Source organism: Coffea eugenioides, chromosome 4 (genome assembly GCF_003713205.1).
Source record: "Coffea eugenioides isolate CCC68of chromosome 4, Ceug_1.0, whole genome shotgun sequence".
Taxonomy (NCBI): domain Eukaryota; kingdom Viridiplantae; phylum Streptophyta; class Magnoliopsida; order Gentianales; family Rubiaceae; genus Coffea; species Coffea eugenioides.
Window position 1 is genome coordinate 14,417,251 of NC_040038.1, and position 18,912 is coordinate 14,436,162.

General features: G+C 35.0%; 1 protein-coding gene across 1 annotated transcript; it reads left to right on the plus strand.

Moving 5' to 3' along the window:
- Positions 1–993: 993 nt before the first annotated feature.
- On the plus strand, positions 994–16,135 carry LOC113769105. The gene is made up of 9 exons (XM_027313583.1): positions 994–1,131; positions 2,542–2,880; positions 3,035–3,077; positions 10,788–11,382; positions 11,470–11,608; positions 11,666–11,954; positions 12,072–13,045; positions 13,100–13,669; positions 14,144–16,135. Exons 1-9 carry the CDS (start codon positions 994–996, stop codon positions 16,133–16,135), a joined length of 5,079 nt encoding a protein of 1,692 aa, XP_027169384.1.
- Positions 16,136–18,912: the final 2,777 nt, after the last annotated feature.

The following is an 18,912-nucleotide window of genomic DNA, read 5'->3' on the forward strand; positions in this document are numbered from 1 at the left end:
TAATTCCTAGCACTATTAGGTGGCTTTTTTAAAAAAAAATAACAAATATATTCAATGAAACGAGTATAAAAATATTACAAAAAATAGAAAAGTTACTCATAAAAGAAAAGAAAACAAAATTGAACTTCAGTGGTGGACCAAAGGTGGTACTGCAGCGCGTGATAAATCATAAATGACGTCATGTGTGTCGTTGTGAGTCCAATTTGGAGATGACACTAGTTTTAGTTCTTTGTTGCATGTGTTTAGTGCTTCCGCCTGCGGTAAATGGTAAGGTAGCTTCTACTTCTTTGGCATTATGGAAAATTAACACTTAAACAAATTTAAAAAGATAATAATAAAACTGTATTGTTTGACACATGTATTTTAGAAATTGACAAAAATTACTCTTAAAACCATTAGTTTTATATGTTAGGGAAAAAAACTCCTGTTAATGATGGAATAAAAAAAATTAAAAGATGAAAAATGTTTTTTAATACCATATAACGTTCTCATGTCATTTATTATTCTTTACATTTAGAGTTCATCTTTAATATACTGTCAAGTTTAGTTGCATGACAATTATTTATAATTTGAATTTAAAATCCAATTATTACATGTGTGTCATACATTCAACTCTTTTCATGTATACATCCTTGGTAAAAAATTGACTCAACTAATTACGAAATTTCATTATTGTAGAACTTCTTATTGGCCTACCTAACGACAGGGACCCAATGGGGAAAAAGTGGCAGTCTGACAAAATCCTCTGTACGTTGCTTGATTTGGGGCTCCACATGACTGGCATATGTTAATTCCAGGTCACTTCGTCAAGAATGCTGCGTGTTTTTCATGAGATTCTAGGTGAATAACAGCCATGACCTACACTATTTGTCTGTAAATACATTTCGAAATCTTAGCTCTCCAAACTCCCTTATAACATTCCACCATATTATCCTCTCTCGAGTTTCTTGAACTGTACTTGATCAAATTTGTCTGAGAATTCCAAGTAGGGCTATGGAGAATAATTGTTCTAATGATGCTCCAAGAAAGCTTGATAGAAAGACAATTGAGAGGAACCGAAGAATTCGCATGAAAGGTCTCATTTCTGAGCTTGCATCTCTTGTTCCTCCTCAGCATTTTAAACCATCTAAGGTGTTTTCTCATTCTCTTTTTATTTCTCTGCTTAAATCTTCTTTACCTCGTACATTTCTGATTTTGAGATGATTAATGAATTTTCCTTCTCTTTTTGGCATGGATGAAGTACTAGGTTTTGATGTTTGGTAAAATTTCCAAAGCATAGAATTAGGTAGGATATATGATTAGGGTTTAGAAGTGCGGGAAAATTTATTGCAGTAGCTAGATTACCTTCATTTTAACAAACAATTGGTGGATTTTTTTTTCTATAGAGATTAATTATCAAAAGAATTCTACGATTACAGAAAAATTGAGGGAAAATGTTATTTTCAGACGCTTTACTTCAGAAATTACACTGAAACCATTTTTTGAACTTTAATCTTTTAGTCCATTGTTAATACCATGATTTGGTTTCTCTACAATTCTACAGTATTGCTCAGAATGCATCAATAAGAAATGAATCCAGTTTGTAACATTTTTTCTTCACAACAGCAAGACTATAAGAGTTTTTTTGTAACTATTGGACCAACTCCAACGGTTAGTTTGTAGCATCATATAATCGTTCATAAGAAATTATTTGATCTGTCTCAACAATTCTTGTTTTCTGGTAATTTAGGTTGCAATAGATTAACCTATTGCCCCCCATCCCCCCCTGCCCCCGGTGCTTTTGAAAGAAAACCACCTTGCGTAATGGAGATTTTGGCAGATCACTGTATGTATTGCTAAGAGAACGAGGCAAATTTCATGGAGGTGTTAGATGGTCCTATGACCTTAATGACCTGCGAATCATATTGGTCACAGCACTTTGAAATCTTAATATAAGCAAAACTTTGGCCTCTCTACTCGTAAATTTCTAAGAGATGATTGTTTAAGCTATTATAATTTGATTTGCACCCTGCCATTTTGTTTCTGTTAGAAAGAAACGTGTTCCATGTGGAGAAAATGCCTTGGCGAAGTTCAATGTATTATTATAAGAGCCGTTGATTACACAAACAATACCTATACCACCTGAATGGGACAGGCTGAAAATCATATTACTATAGCAAGGTTATGTGTCCCAATTAGATGCAAGGTTAATTGTCCCGATCTGATAAACACATTGAATCTGAACTTGTTTCTATACTTCATTGCAACATAAATGTTTGAATTCAGACAAGTATCTTAATTAAATTCTAGTTGTTTCTTTCCAAACTGATAATTATTGCACTGATCTCCTAAGTTTGTTCGGTTAAGTGTTAAATCTCAATTACGATGCCAAAATTGTCCTTTTTTTTATCAAAATGGAAGAAAGATATAGTATCATGAGGGCATGAGATTTATTACGTGATATGAGAGACATTTCAATTTCACAAAGCTTCTCATACTCAGGGATTTGATTTGTATTGCATTTGGCTACAAAGTTTAGAGTCTCTTATATGGTAAATGCAGGAGATGCTAAACCAAAAGGACCAGATTGACCAAGTTGTTACTTATATCATGCAATTGAAAGAAAGGGTAGAGAAATTGAACAAGAGAAAAGAGATATTAAAAAGCGAACATCAAACAAAGGGTACAAATCCCAGAAATTCAGCCATTCCCAGCTCAAGAATTCCAGTTCTGAAAATCAGGGAAAGTGATTCAAGCTTAGAAGTTGTTTTAGTAACTGGTTTAAGGAAGAACTTTGCTTTACATGAAGTCATCCAGGTTCTTCATGGACAAGGATTGGAAGTAGTTAGTGTCAGCATTTCTACCATCGAGGAAAAAATTTATCACATAGTTCACGCTCAGGTGATTATCAACCTTTCTTGTTTTAAAAGAAAGAAATGTTGAATGTCTACATAGTTTTCAACTTTATGCGGATTAGAATTAGGAAGATATTTAGCACACTAAAGAGATTTGAAACCTAAATTGACCTCTCTTCGTCTATTTTCTTAATTTGCAGGTGAGAGTTCCCAGATTAGGCGCTGATACTTTGACAATTTACGGTAGATTGCAGAAGTTGTTTAACTAGTACGTTTAAGGATAAATGACTTGTATAGTCCCTCAACTTGTACTCGTGATCTTAGTTTGATCTCAACTTTTCCAATCGTATAATAAATTTCTTAACTTATAAATTTAATTCTTAATGGTCTTTCAAAGTCAAATCTAAGTATGAATTTTTCACTTCCCCATCCCCCGAAAACCGCCCCAAGACTTTATTTAATGTTTATTTTCCAACTCTGAGTTAAAAAAAAGTCATATTAGCCCCTTTGAATGGTTTTGATCAAGTATTTAATACCTAACTTGACTAGCAAAAATTGACAAAACTATTTATCTAAAAATTTACATAAACCAAATAAAAATTAAAAAATACTGGAATTTAGAGGAGGAAAATACGCGTGAATCTAGCATCAGGAGGTAAAGTGAAAATTAACATATATAGATTTGGCTTCAAAGGATCATTTAGAATCAAATTTGTAAGTTGAAGAATGTAGTGGATATTATTAAAAGTTAAGGGATGAAATAAGATCATGGATAAAGGTTAAGGGACTATGGAAGTCAATTATACTACGTTTTATTTTTGCAACAAAGCGATGAAGGGAAAAGAAGATATTGTTTTGAAGATGGTGGGAATTTAAATAAATAAATGAATAAATAAAAAGGCATCCAATAATTGCTCAAAGAACTCTGACAGTCGGGCTTTGCATGAAGATTGGATTTCAGAGCATGAAAGCTCCTCCAAAAATTTGAGTGATGGACCATTGTTTTCGTTCCCTCACAATTTTTGAGCCTTTATTGATGTAAGGATATCGGACTTTTATTAATATGCATGGATACGAATGATGTTTCATCTTTCGTTTGCTTTTCACAAGAATAAGAATGATGTAAAATTTTATTGCTTGATTCTCTGTATCTGTGTCGTTGGACGAAACAGTTCTTAAGAGTCGTTTCTTGAATAAAGGTATGTTTGGCCAATGAATTAACATGTTAATTATCTTTGTTAATCCTTCAAAAAGGAAGTCCCACTAGCAAGAAATAGTTGTTCAATCACATATAATTACTTTAATCTTATCAGTCAACCAACTAACAAATTCAATGCTTAATCACACTAAAACACCCTCGTAATTCTAGGTAAGTTGCATTTTGCTCCCTAAACTCATATAGTCATCAGTTTGCCCCATCTGACTACTCATCAAAATTCTTTTGTTAATTTTACTATCGAAATAGACATTATAATAACCTTTGTACTCTTGACTATTACATCCCCCGGTTAATTTTTTTTTTTCTTGTATGACCACATGTTCTTCTCGATACTATTACTATTTGCATATCTAGAGTCAAATTGTAGAATTTACTAAACTCATCATTTTATTCTACGATACTTGTTTTGCTTTTGTTATTGTTTTTCCTTTTAATGATTGACTAATTAAAACTTCTAACTTGTTTTATAGTGAATATGTCAAATTTGCTTTGAAAGTTAGCACTGTTCTAATGAATTATTAACGGTAGTAAATTAACGAATAATCAAATGTAAAAGAATGAGTTAAAGGGAAAGAAATGACAATACCTGAGGGAAGGAAATAATGGCATGAAAGAAAGAAGAAAAACAAACTAGAGTCTAGAGGAAAGTATCATTAACCTTAGCAGTTAATATTTTCATATCTTTTTAGAAGGAAAAACTAACAAAGTTTTTAGATTATTAAATAAAGGGGGCAAAGTGTTGTAAATGAAAAGAAAGCACAACCTACCCCTAATTAAATGGGATTTTAGTGTAATTAAACCTAAACCTGAACCCTAAAACCTGCTAGGTACAGCACAAATTTTGAACATTGAACCTAGTAACGAGAAAGATTTTAAAAGCCCTTCCCTCACTAGTAGGCCAACCTCAGTGATTGCTAAGCATGTATCTTTAGTCTCATACGCAAAATATGCTACAATTCCTTCTTTTTTTTTGTGGTAATTTTATGTTAGAAGTTAATCAAATTACTAACTAATAGCGTGCCAATATTAGGTACCAACTATTATCTAGTTGTGCAAAATTGACGCAAAGTATTCAAATTGTGGGACAAAGTCCTGTTGACTAAACATTAGTCCTTCAGTTATTATTTTAAAGAAATAAATTGTTCTCCTCTACCATATGCAAGTTAGTTTGCAATTTTATCTTTTTTTTAGTCTTTTTTCATTTTGATAACTTACATACTTTTGAGTTTTCTTTCTTTTTCTTTTGCTTTTTTCTAAAAATTCCTTTGTTCAAGATAAAAGTCTGAGGCTATTGTGAAGGGTCTTCTAATCGTTTTGCAAGGCTAAGGAAGACTAGAGTGATATTCAGAATCTGATAAGAGCTAATTGAAATTGTAAGAATGCTCAAAGGATTGTATAAGAATTTGAGAATTGCAATGAGTTCAAAAAAGTAAGCAATAAGCGCGCTGGGCTACTTTCCTGCGCGCTTATTGACTAACGAAGTGATTGTACTACAAGATCCGAAACCATGAGTGGTTTGGGATCCCAAACTAACACCTCCTCATGGTTTGGGATCGTTTTTGGAATAGCCGAAGTGGAAAACACAAACCAAGTTGGACACCTTCAAACCCTGGTATCTTTTGTAATCAATTTGGAAGTATAGAACAACTAAAGTTCACACTAAAAATGTGTTATAAGCCCTGGTAACCACTGAGAAAGGGATTAAATTCCTCTTTGAACTAGGTCGAGAGTTCAAATCTCATCTGCAATGAAAAAATTTAAAAGAGGTGTCAGAATACCTCTTTGGTCTAGTCGGATCTAAGTCTCTTTAGATTCTCCCTCCGTATAAAATAAAATAGATTAGGAAAAATAAATCCTGGTATCTTTTGTAATCAACTTGGAAGTATAGAACAACAAAAGTTTAAAATAAATATGTGTTATTCTTTGGTGGAGTTGAAGTTTAAAAATTTGAAATAACTTTTAAAAGAATGTTTTATTTTTGCAAATGTTTATTATTCAAAGTCAATTATTTTTTTGGGTAAATATTCAAAATCAATTCTGATATGCTCAAAATTATGTTTTTGACGATGAAAAGCGATTTTATTTACTGAAGATTGCCTTGGATTCAATTCATCGAGCTTGATAAAAAAAAAAAAAAAAACAGTTCCAAATTGTTGCGGGGTTTGGAATATTTTGAGTTAAAATCAGCCTTTTAAATTATTTTACTCTTACTATAAAAAGTTCAAATGGCTACCGGATTATGGGAGTCACAAATTGAAATCTATCCAGTTTAGACTGGTTGGTGAAATTATTAAAATATTTAGTATAAACTAGTATAGTTTTAGTGTAATTGTAAAAATTAATTGTATGAGTTAATAAGTGCAAATTAACACCTAACTTATACGAGATTATACCAAATATATTAATAATTACACCAACCACTTTGAACCGAGCAAAATTCAATTTGTGAGGCTTCCAGATCCAATGGCTGTACCATGGCAGCCATAAGTGGCGATGAAGAGGATTTGGCCTACTTGGGTCTTGTCGTAGGTGAAAATCAATCAAATTCAATTCTCTATTTTGCAAAACTCGAAAAGTAAAATGAATTGACAAACAAAATTATAGCAAGTAGGCCCCAGGATGCAGACGTAACATTGCCCCACGTGTAGATAATGTCTCCAAACTTTTAGAGTGAACACCAAAGCTGTAACAAATCATGATGTTAATAAGATGTTAATTGACGAAAAGCATATGCCCTCTAGAAACAACAATAAAAGTGGAGCTGAAATTAGATTTTGTTTCAACTCATAAAAATTCCTCTCACACTCTAGAGTCCATTTAAATTTGGCTCAATTTTTAGTCAAACGAGTTAAAGGAATAACAATAACTAAAAATCCTTCTTCGCTTCAGTGGTAGAGCTAAAAGGCGTCAATTAATGTTGTTGGTCACAACCGTTTTTTAACAGATTGTAATTAATATGCTTTATCATTGTAAACCATTTCGTAGAACATATAATTTTACAACAATATGTAGTGGTCTTAATACATTGCATGAAAAAGAAAAACATCATTTTATCAAAGTTGTGCGTTCTTATAGTTTAAAATTTATGCAATCATGAGCATGAATCGTCTAGGAATGTTGCACCAGCAACATTTTTTAAGCAAGGACATTAGCTGAAAAATTATATTCTTTTTTATTTTGATTTTCAAATATTACTTTAGTAAAAAAAAAAAAAAGAAAGGTTTTCAAATCATTACTTTAGTGAAAAATAAGAGTTTTTCTTTAACAGAAAAAAAAAGGTAAATATAAGAAGAAGCACGCAGAGTCCCGTGCTTACTCTTTAGAGGTGTGAAGTTTGATGTCTAGATAGAATTGTTCGTGGCTACGCATTTGGTTATGTCTCGATGCTAACCTCACATTTAGTACGTTGGAATATCTAGAATAGAAAGATCGTTCTACCTAAAGTACCTTTCACTTAGGATGATCAAGGAGGGGAAAAATGCATTCCAGTGTCTGGTATCCAAATCGAAATGAAATGTACATTTTTTTTTTCAGAATTTGATAATATCAACTTTTATATATCAAGTTAAAATAAAACTTATATAATTTTGATCTAGTTAACATGAAATATAATGAAGAACATAACATGTTTTTTACTTTTTTTTTTCCGTTTGTCCTATTTTTTTGTGTACCTATGAGTAGTTTTCAAATTTGGCGTATGCAAGAAATATAATTAGATACGTGAAAAAGAAAAAAAATAACATGAAGTAAAACATTCATGTTCCCTCATTTTGTATTCTTTACCCATATTCAAACAAAAGTTATTACACATTCGTACAAATGTTTATCTAAAAAAGTATACTAAACACTTTTTTGGTAGTAAAATAGAGAAAATTTTTCTTCAACACAATTAGAAATATTTGTTGTAAAACAAATTAATGCCTATTATTAACTACACTCTCAAATTGTTAAAAATCTGGTGACGGAGTAAATAGATGTTTCAAGATAAACATTAGCCCAATTATTTAGGCCATCATAGAATAAAAGTGGAAAGGGCTTTCAGAGAGTATGTTGAAGAATGGGGTTTTAAGAAAAATATTGAAATAGGCATTCTAATAGGAAATGACTTTCTAGCTCAAAATATCAATACGATGTATAAGAAGGATTTTTTTAATGGGTTGGTACTATTTAAAATACTTAAATTACACCTAATCATATATATATATATATAATCGTATTCTAATATATTTATCTATTTACCTTTATCTCTTTCTTACATGGCTATTTGACACAGCAAATTTGACACAATTGCTCTGTCAATGTTTATGCCCTCTTTGACTAACTATTTTTTTCTCTCAATTTCCTTTGTCTTTATTCTTTTTTCCTATCAATTTTGGATAATATTTCCACCAATATCTTTAATTTAAAATTTATTATTATCCTTATCACATGTGTTGTCATGTTGAATTTTTCATACGCTTCTTCTAACAAATTTTTATCTCACTCTTGATGGCTCATTTTTAATCGACCTTATTAGAATCTTTTTCAAATTAAATTTTGAAAAGAACATTATCCTTATCATCTAAGTTGTATATATTACAGGCTCAATTACTTTTTCTTTGCACTTGCAGGTATGTCTATCATCAAAGTTTCATTTGGAAAAGAGATGGGTTGGGTGATATGAAGGAGGAAGTGTAAGTAAGAATTCCGAATTCGAGACCTTCCATTTACCCACCCTGGTTTCGAGACCTCCCACTTACTAAAAAAAAGTTTCATTTATAATTCTCTGCATAACGTTTACTATAAATTCTTAGCAATTGTATTTTTTTCACCACATATGACTTTATTAATTTCTTAGGTGTTGTATTTTTATCAATGATTATGGGTTTCTCGTAAGCACTTTTTCAAGATTAATTATGAGTTTTCCACAAGTGCTTTTTTTCCTTTTTTTTTTTTTTTGGTTTTCAGGCCAAAGTAAATAATTTTTGAATGAGTACTAAAGTAGTTCCTATGCAATTACATGGTAGAGAAATTATAAAGCTTTTTATACATAAAAAATTATGCTTTGATTTGGTTTAAAATTGTTGAGCTTACATAAATAATCTATTCATGTTTTTAGACAACGTTTTCCAAATTTTTCATGGTGATGCTATTTTTTTTTGGCTTTTTGATAGGGTGTTAATTGTTGGTATTTTAATTATTAATTTTCCCTTCTATCCCTGACAAATATTGTGTTAATTGCTGATATTTACTCATATTTGGTATCGGGACTTAATTTCAGGAATGAAGCAGAAAACTACCAAAAAGGAGGGACTTTATGGAGAATATGGAGACTTCTAAGGGCTTCAATCCTTAGGCCTTGGATTGGTGGGGACCACAAAGCTATAAGTCATTTGGGCTCTTAAAAGAAAGCAACGTAGAGAGACTTGGAAGAAGGAGTAATTTTGGAGACTTTGTCCACATGTGTGGGGACCACCGGAGATAGCTTTTAGTCATCTTACTTTTGGCTTTTTAAGGGGAGGACGTACAGAAGCAAGGGGGGACCTCTAGTTTAGCTTTTTAGTTTAGTTCTAGTTTCCTTTCTCTGGACTGGCCTCTGACACACGCCAGGTGTTCGACAATATTCCCCAACGGGAAAAACATCTTTTATTCCTTGCTTTCTAGTAAAAACGCAATGCCTTTGCAATCCAGTACTTTTGGCTGCAATTCAACTATGAGGAGTGGCTAATTTCTTCATCTAGTCAGAGGTTAAATCGAAGCTTTGGTTCGACAAAACTGTGAGATCGAATTGATTTCCCTACGTTCTTTAATTTGCAAGTATTTATATATTTCCTGTTCACTTATGCATATGATTATTTCTTGCAATTAAATACTTGATCACTGTTTAATTGTGTGAGTAATTAACAGCCATCTAAGAGTGCTCAATCCGTAATTGTTGGGTAATTTTAGTGCATGTGGCAAGTGATATGATTCAATTGTAGTAGAAACTTTTGAGTCGTTGTTGCGGAAATATATGATATAGCCTAAATAAACCGAGCGTGTGTGTTTGTTGGTTATAATTGGTGGCCAGTCTAATGATTAATGCTGTCAATAGGTTAAATCCTAAGAGCGTGTTTAGGACTGCTTAATTGGCTAGGGCAATAACTACAGAGCTTGTTGTGGTTATCGAATCAGTAAGGTTAGGCAGGTTGTCAGAGCTTGTTGACAACCATAACCAGTTTATTTGTAAATGAAAGATTTTATCTCTGCATCTGTGATCAGTGATTCGAACCATAAGTGGAGATTATACCTTTGACTAGAGATTTTCCTTCCGTCAATTTACTTTATATTTTTAATTTGAGCAATTAAATTAGACAGTTCCATATCAACTTCCCCCATTTTTATTTAATGTTACATTCATTCAAAATAAATTCCCAAGTCCCTGTGGATTCGACCCTGCTCGCTGCTATATTCGAATTTTGTCTTTCACGTAATTAATACACTTTGGTATATCGGATCAAGCAAACTCTGGCACCAGGGTGAAGCTAGTAACCCATTGCACAGCCTAAGTCCCTGCTCCAGTACCATAGTGGACTTAATTCGTGACTTAAGAGTAGGAATTTTATTTTTGCTGGTTTGACACCCAACAAATTTTGGCGCCGTTGCCGGGGACTTGGTGTCAAAATAAATTTATTTTCTTTGAATTATATTTTCTTTGTTTACTTTTTATTTTTATTTTTATTGTTACTGGTTTATGCCTAGATCTTCTCGTACAGGTGAACTGCAATATAATCCTGAGATAGAGAAAACTGCTCGTGCATTGAGAAAAGCAACAAGAGAACGAGCAGAGGCATCCTCCTCATCTACTGGACATAATTCAGTAGTAGATTTTGTGGATTCATTTAGTGAGACGGAAGAGATAGATAGCACCATGGCTAATGAACGGACATTGAGAGAATTGGCTGCACCAGATTTAAATCAACAGCCTCTATGCATTACTTATCCTACATTAGAGGTTGCATTTGAGTTAAAATCTGGACTAATCCATTTACTTCCTTCTTTTCATGGCTTACCAGGTGAAGATCCCCACAAGCATCTCAAAGAATTCCATGTGGTTTGCTCGACAATGAAACCTCAGGGAGTCACAGAGGAGCAAATTAAATTAAGAGCCTTTCCATTTTCCTTAGCCGATAAAGCTAAGGATTGGCTCTATTATCTGCCCTCTGGGTCAATATCCACATGGACAGACATGAAGAAGCATTTTCTAGAAAAATTCTTTCCTGCATCCCGAGCTGCAAGCATTAGGAAAGACATCTGTGGAATTCGACAATTCAATGGAGAGACTCTACATGAATATTGGGAAAGATTCAAGCAACTATGTGCTAGTTGTCCTCATCATCAAATTCCTGACCAACTCCTCATCCAGTATTTTTATGAGGGTCTGTCCCAAACTGACAGAAGAATTATTGATGCTGCCAGTGGGGGCTCCTTAGTGAATAAAACACCCACGGAGGCAAGAAATTTGATATCGAGTATGGCTGCAAATGCTCAACAATTTGGAGACAGGCAGGATAACACGACTCGTAGAGTCAATGAGGTAAGTAATTCTACAATAGAGCAAAGATTAGATTGTCTAACTTCTTTGGTTGAAAAGTTAGCTATAGGACAAATGCAGCAATTGAAAACATGTGGAATCTGCTATGGTTCGAGTCATCCAACAGATATGTGCCCCACACTCCAAGATGATTCGACTGAGCAGGCTAATGCAGTTGGATTTCCAGGACCACCTCAGAGACGGTATGATCCCTATGCAAACACCTATAATCCAGGATGGAGGGATCATCCTAATTTTAATTATGCAGTAAGGCCACCAGGATTTTCACATCAGTCACAATATCAACCTAGACCTCAACTTTCACAGCAACAACCTGCTCCTAAATCAGGTATGTCACTTGAGGATATTGTGAAATCTTTGGCTACTAACACTCAACAATTTCAACAGGAGACGAAAACTAGCATTCATAATTTGGAGAATCAAATGAGCCAGTTAGCTTCCACAGTCAATAGATTGGAATCCCAATTATCTGGAAAGCTACCTTCGCAGACAATTGTCAACCCCAAGCAAAATGCTAGTGCCATCACATTAAGAAGTGGCAAAGAGTTGCCTGAGCCGAGCAAGAAAATTTCTGAACAAGCAATCGAGGAAGAGCTCGAAAAAGAGGGGAATGTGTCTCAACCTAGAGCCTTGGAACAACCAGATTTTGGAGAAAAATCAACACAAGTGGTTACACCTCCGCCTCCATTTCCTAGTCGACTGGCAAAGTCCAAAAAGCAAGAGCACGAACAGGAGATTTTGGACACTTTTCGAAAAGTTGAGGTAAATATCCCTCTTTTAGATGCAATTAAGCAAATTCCTAGATATGCTAAATTTTTGAAGGAATTATGCACTGGTAAGAAAAAGTTGAAAGGAAACGAGAAAGTGCATATGGGAGAAAATGTTTCGGCAGTTTTGCAGAAAAAATTGCCTCCTAAATGCAAGGACCCAGGTATGTTTACTGTCCCTTGCAAAATAGGTAATATTAAAATTGAAAAAGCTATGTTGGATTTGGGTGCTTCGATAAATGTTATGCCTCGTTCTATTTATAATTTGATGAACATTAGGCCTTTAAAAGAGACGGGCGTAATAATTCAACTGGCTGATCGATCAAATGCCTATCCTGATGGAGTTTTGGAGGATATTTTAGTGCAAATTGATAATTTGATTTTTCCTGCAGATTTTTATGTGCTTGATATGGAGGATGATAATTCTAATTCATCTCCAATACTGTTAGGGAGACCATTTTTGAAAACTGCTAGAACAAAAATTGATGTTTTCACTGGCACATTGACTATGGAATTTGATGGTGATGTTATTAAATTTAATATTTATGATGCCATGAAATATCCTGGTGAATCTCATTCAATTTTTGTTATAGATGTAATTGATTCTTTGGCGCAGCAAAATTTTGAATTTAATAATGACGATGCGTTGAAGGTTGCTATTTCTACTGGTCTCTGTCAGGAAAATTTGCAAAAGATAAAAGGGAAGTTTGTTTTTCCTTTTGAATTGCAGGAAGTTATTTTTGAATTGAATTCTCTTTGCCCAGAATTTTCCAATGTGTCTTACTTGGAATTACCTCTGTCTCATTCACAGCTTTTGCCATCTATTGTGCAAGCCCCGAAGGTGGAATTAAAGCAGTTACCGGATAATTTAAAGTATGCATTCTTGGGAGATGGAGATACACTCCCAGTAATAATTTCCAGTAAATTGACTGCTTTAGAGGAAGAAAAACTAATTCGGGTGTTGAAGGACCACAAGGAGGCAATAGGATGGACAGTGGCTGACATAAAAGGATTAAGTCCAGCCACTTGCATGCATCGCATCTTGTTAGAAGATGGTGCTAAGCCTTCGAGAGAGGCTCAACGGAGATTGAACCCACCAATGATGGAGGTAGTGAAGAAAGAAGTTTTAAAACTTCTTGACACAGGTATAATCTATCCCATTTCGGATAGTAAGTGGGTAAGTCCTGTTCAAGTAGTTCCTAAAAAGACAGGAATTACTGTTATTGAAAATCCTAAAGGTGAGTTAGTGCCCACTCGAGTTCAAAATGGGTGGAGAGTTTGTACCGATTTTAGAAAATTAAATGCATTAACTCGTAAAGATCATTTTCCATTGCCTTTTATTGATCAGATGTTGGAAAGGTTGGCAGGAAAATCTCATTATTGCTGTCTTGATGGTTTTTCAGGTTTTCTACAAATTCCAGTGGCGCCTGAAGATCAAGAGAAAACCACATTTACTTGCCCTTTTGGTACATTTGCCTATAGACGAATGCCTTTTGGTCTTTGTAATGCGCCTGCTACATTCCAAAGGTGTATGGTTAGTATATTTTCTGATTATGTGGAGAATATCATAGAAGTGTTTATGGATGATTTTACTGTCTATGGTAATTCTTTTGATGAATGTTTAACTAACCTCACAAAAATTCTTAAAAGGTGCATTGAGACTAATCTTGTTTTAAATTATGAGAAATGCCATTTTATGGTGGACCAAGGCATAATTTTAGGCCATGTGGTATCTGCAAAAGGAATTGAGGTAGATAAGGCTAAGGTAGAAATTATCAAATGTTTACCTTACCCTGCAAGTGTGCGGGAAGTTCGCTCTTTTCTTGGCCATGCAGGTTTTTATAGGCGTTTCATCAAAGATTTTTCAAAGATATCCCATCCTCTATGCAAATTACTTCAAAAGGATGTGGTATTTCATTTTGATGATAATTGCAAGAGTGCATTTGACACGCTCAAGGGATCATTGACTTCAGCACCAGTGGTTCGACCACCAAACTGGAGTCTTCCTTTCGAGATAATGTGTGATGCCAGCAATTTTGCTGTTGGTGCAGTACTTGGCCAGAAGGAGGGCAGAGCTTCTTATGTCATTTATTATACCTCGAGGACCTTGGATGGTGCCCAGTGCAATTATTCGACTACGGAAAAGGAGCTTTTAGCTATTGTTTTTGCTTTAGAAAAATTCCGTTCTTATTTACTTGGCACTAAAGTCATTATTTATTCTGACCATGCAGCTTTGAAATATTTGCTCAACAAGAAAGAGGCCAAACCACGACTTATAAGGTGGATTCTCCTACTCCAAGAATTTAATTTGGAAATTAAAGACAAAAGGGGTGCCGAAAATATGGTTGCTGATCATCTCAGTCGTTTGATCAATAGTGAAGGACCTGCTCCCTTGAAGGATAATTTTCCAGATGAGCATCTTTTTGTAGTTCAAAAGACAACTCCCTGGTATGCTGATTTAGTGAATTATCTGGTTACTAGAACGCTACCTAATGATTTGTCTAGAGCTCAAAAGGAAAAAATTAAAAGTGATGTTAAATATTATGTGTGGGACGAACCATACTTGTGGAAATATTGTTCTGATCAAATTATTCGCAGGTGTGTGTCTACAGAAGAGGTTCCATCAATTTTATCTTTCTGTCACTCATATGCGTGTGGTGGACATTTTGGCCCTAAGCGAACTGCAAGAAAGGTTTTAGAGTGTGGTTTATTTTGGCCAACTTTGTTTAGTGATGCATACTTATTTTGTAAATCATGTGCAAATTGTCAAAAGACAGGTAATTTAAGCCATAGAGATCAAATGCCTCTTACTCCTATACTGGTTTGTGAAATTTTCGATATATGGGGTATAGATTTTATGGGTCCATTTCCTTCCTCTTTTGGTAATATGTATATATTACTTGCAGTTGATTATGTCTCAAAGTGGATAGAGGCTAAGGCAACTAGGACTGACAATGCTAAGGTTGTAGTTGATTTTATTAAATCTCATATTTTTGTCAGGTATGGCACGCCAAGAGCAATTATCAGTGACCGAGGGACACACTTCTGCAATCGAGTAATGGAAGCATTGTTGAAGAAATATGGCGTCACTCACCGGGTTTCTACGTCCTATCATCCGCAGACTAGTGGTCAAGCAGAAATCTCCAATAAAGAAATCAAGTCGATACTTGAAAAGACGGTGAATCCCAATAGAAAGGATTGGAGTTTGCGCTTAGATGATGCACTTTGGGCTTACCGTACAGCTTTTAAGACCCCCATAGGTATGTCTCCTTACCGATTAATTTTTGGCAAACCTTGTCATCTACCTGTGGAATTGGAACATAGGGCATATTGGGCAGTTAAAAATTATAATATGCGGATGGATGAATCTGGAGAACACAGGAAGTTGCAATTGCAAGAGTTGGAGGAAATCCGAAATGATGCATATGAGAGTTCTTGCATTTATAAGGAGAAGACAAAAGCATTTCATGATAAAGCAATTTCAAGGAAAATTTTTTGTATTGGTCAAAAAGTACTTCTTTTTCACTCTAGACTTAAACTTTTTCCTGGTAAATTGCGTTCTCGTTGGATTGGACCTTTTATTGTGACTAATGTGTTTCCTCATGGTGCAGTAGAAATTCAAAGTCTTCACACTGACAAGATTTTTAAGGTTAATGGTCATCGTCTCAAACCTTTTTATGAAGGATTTCAAGTTAATAATGTTGAGGAGGTGACCCTTGCAGTGCCTGAACTCTCTGATTGAAGCATTATTTTGTCTAGCCAAAGACTTTAAAGAAAGGCGCTTTTGGGAGGCAACCCAATTGTTCATTTTAATTGTTTGTTCAATTCCGTGTGGTAGTTTAGAGGTGTTCTCCTTGAATTCGACTAATTTTGGGTTTCAGTTTTCGTTTTTGCCGATTTATAGGTGCCCTTCAGTTTTGACGTGCCCGCGTGATGACGTGCAGGAAGCTCACAATGAGAATCGTCCGAAAGCCACAGTGAAACGCGACTAGAAAACGCGAGTTGAAGGCGCGTTTTCAATCGCGTTTACATTCCTGCGAGATTTGTGCACAAAACGCGACTTATAAAACGCGAGTTGAAGGCGCGTTTTCAATCGCGTTTTCATTCCTGCAAGATTTGTGAAGGAAACGCGACTTATAAAACGCGAGTTGAAGGCGCGTTTTCAATCGCGTTTTCATTCCTGCAAGATTTGTGAAGGAAACGCGACTTATAAAACGCGAGTTGAAGGCGCGTTTTCAATCGCGTTTTATGTGTCCCAACAAAGGCTTCAGAAACGCGATTTCAGCTCATTTCTTCCTCTCTTCTTAGTTTTCCAGGTTCAGACTTTGGAGGCTCGCATGGTCAACGTCGATGCCAATGTCGCCGGCATGGCACATGATTTGGCGCAGTCTCTGTTTCTTACAGGCTTTGCACCTCCGTTTCCACCTCGCCCTTCACTATGCCCCGATTTCAGGGAAGTGTGGTTGCTTTCCCTCTCACTTTTGCTTCACTTTTGCTTTTTATTTGTCACATTGAGGACAATGTAGGATTTAGGTGTGGGGGGAGCAGTTATGGTGCTAGTGTCTTTCATTCATTTTCTTTTTCTTCTTTTTAGTGATTAGCTCGTATGCGATGCCAAGTTTGATGTTGGATTGTTGCCTCTATTTCTGCTATTGCCAAGTTTTAATAATAAAAGGGTACCAAGTTAATGTGGTTGAATCCAAAAACATCTCTTTGGTGAATATCAATGATTGTTTTACTCTTATAATTTTTGGTTAACTTTCCTAGGCATAGGGAATGATTATTGGCATTTTCGTGTGAATTGGTCCGGTTATTAACTTTAGTTCTCCATGTTTGAAAATGAGGCTAGCTGATGCAAGTTTTCTTTTGGTTTTTGTGTTATATTGAGTTTTTGTGATTTTTAACTATGAATAAACTTGACTGTACTCCGCTATTAGTTACTACTGAGTAACCGGGGATCTGCACCTAAAAGTGTTGATTCTCGCGTCAAAAGGTAGTAACTTCTATGAGTACGTGGTCACGTGGCGATAGAAGCTGAGTAACCGGGCTCCTTCATCTGGCCAATGTTGGAGTTCGCGTCAAAAGGCTCAAATGGCTAGCGACTAAGTCTTTTGTTACTATTGAAAGAAAAAAAAAAGAGAGAAAAGTAGAAAAAATGTGAAAAAAAGTGAAGGTTGTGTTAGTGTGTAATAAAAGTCAGCTTGCCGAATTATGGATTTAATGTTGAGATTTTGGTTAATAGTTGGACCATTTGCTGATAACTGTTGTGTGTCATTCCTTTTTCTTAGATTAGTTAACCTGGAATTAGAGGCATTTGTGGTTTAGAAGCTAACCGGAGTGATGTTTCTTGGACTTGACCATTGATGCTTGAATATTATTTTTCTTGGTATCTTGGCAATTTGTTGGATAGAGCAATAGCCACTATCAAATATTGGTGTTTGTTTCTTGTTCTCATGCTTGAGGACAAGCATGGTTTAGGTGTGGGGGGAATTGATAGGGTGTTAATTGTTGGTATTTTAATTATTAATTTTCCCTTCTATCCCTGACAAATATTGTGTTAATTGCTGATATTTACTCATATTTGGTATCGGGACTTAATTTCAGGAATGAAGCAGAAAACTACCAAAAAGGAGGGACTTTATGGAGAATATGGAGACTTCTAAGGGCTTCAATCCTTAGGCCTTGGATTGGTGGGGACCACAAAGCTATAAGTCATTTGGGCTCTTAAAAGAAAGCAACGTAGAGAGACTTGGAAGAAGGAGTAATTTTGGAGACTTTGTCCACATGTGTGGGGACCACCGGAGATAGCTTTTAGTCATCTTACTTTTGGCTTTTTAAGGAGAGGACGTACAGAAGCAAGGGGGGACCTCTAGTTTAGCTTTTTAGTTTAGTTCTAGTTTCCTTTCTCTGGACTGGCCTCTGACACACGCCAGGTGTTCGACAATATTCCCCAACGGGAAAAACATCTTTTATTCCTTGCTTTCTAGTAAAAACGCAATGCCTTTGCAATCCAGTACTTTTGGCTGCAATTCAACTATGAGGAGTGGCTAATTTCTTCATCTAGTCAGAGGTTAAATCGAAGCTTTGGTTCGACAAAACTGTGAGATCGAATTGATTTCCCTACGTTCTTTAATTTGCAAGTGTTTATATATTTCCTGTTCACTTATGCATATGATTATTTCTTGCAATTAAATACTTGATCACTGTTTAATTGTGTGAGTAATTAACAGCCATCTAAGAGTGCTCAATCCGTAATTGTTGGGTAATTTTAGTGCATGTGGCAAGTGATATGATTCAATTGTAGTAGAAACTTTTGAGTCGTTGTTGCGGAAATATATGATATAGCCTAAATAAACCGAGCGTGTGTGTTTGTTGGTTATAATTGGTGGCCAGTCTAATGATTAATGCTGTCAATAGGTTAAATCCTAAGAGCGTGTTTAGGACTGCTTAATTGGCTAGGGCAATAACTACAGAGCTTGTTGTGGTTATCGAATCAGTAAGGTTAGGCAGGTTGTCAGA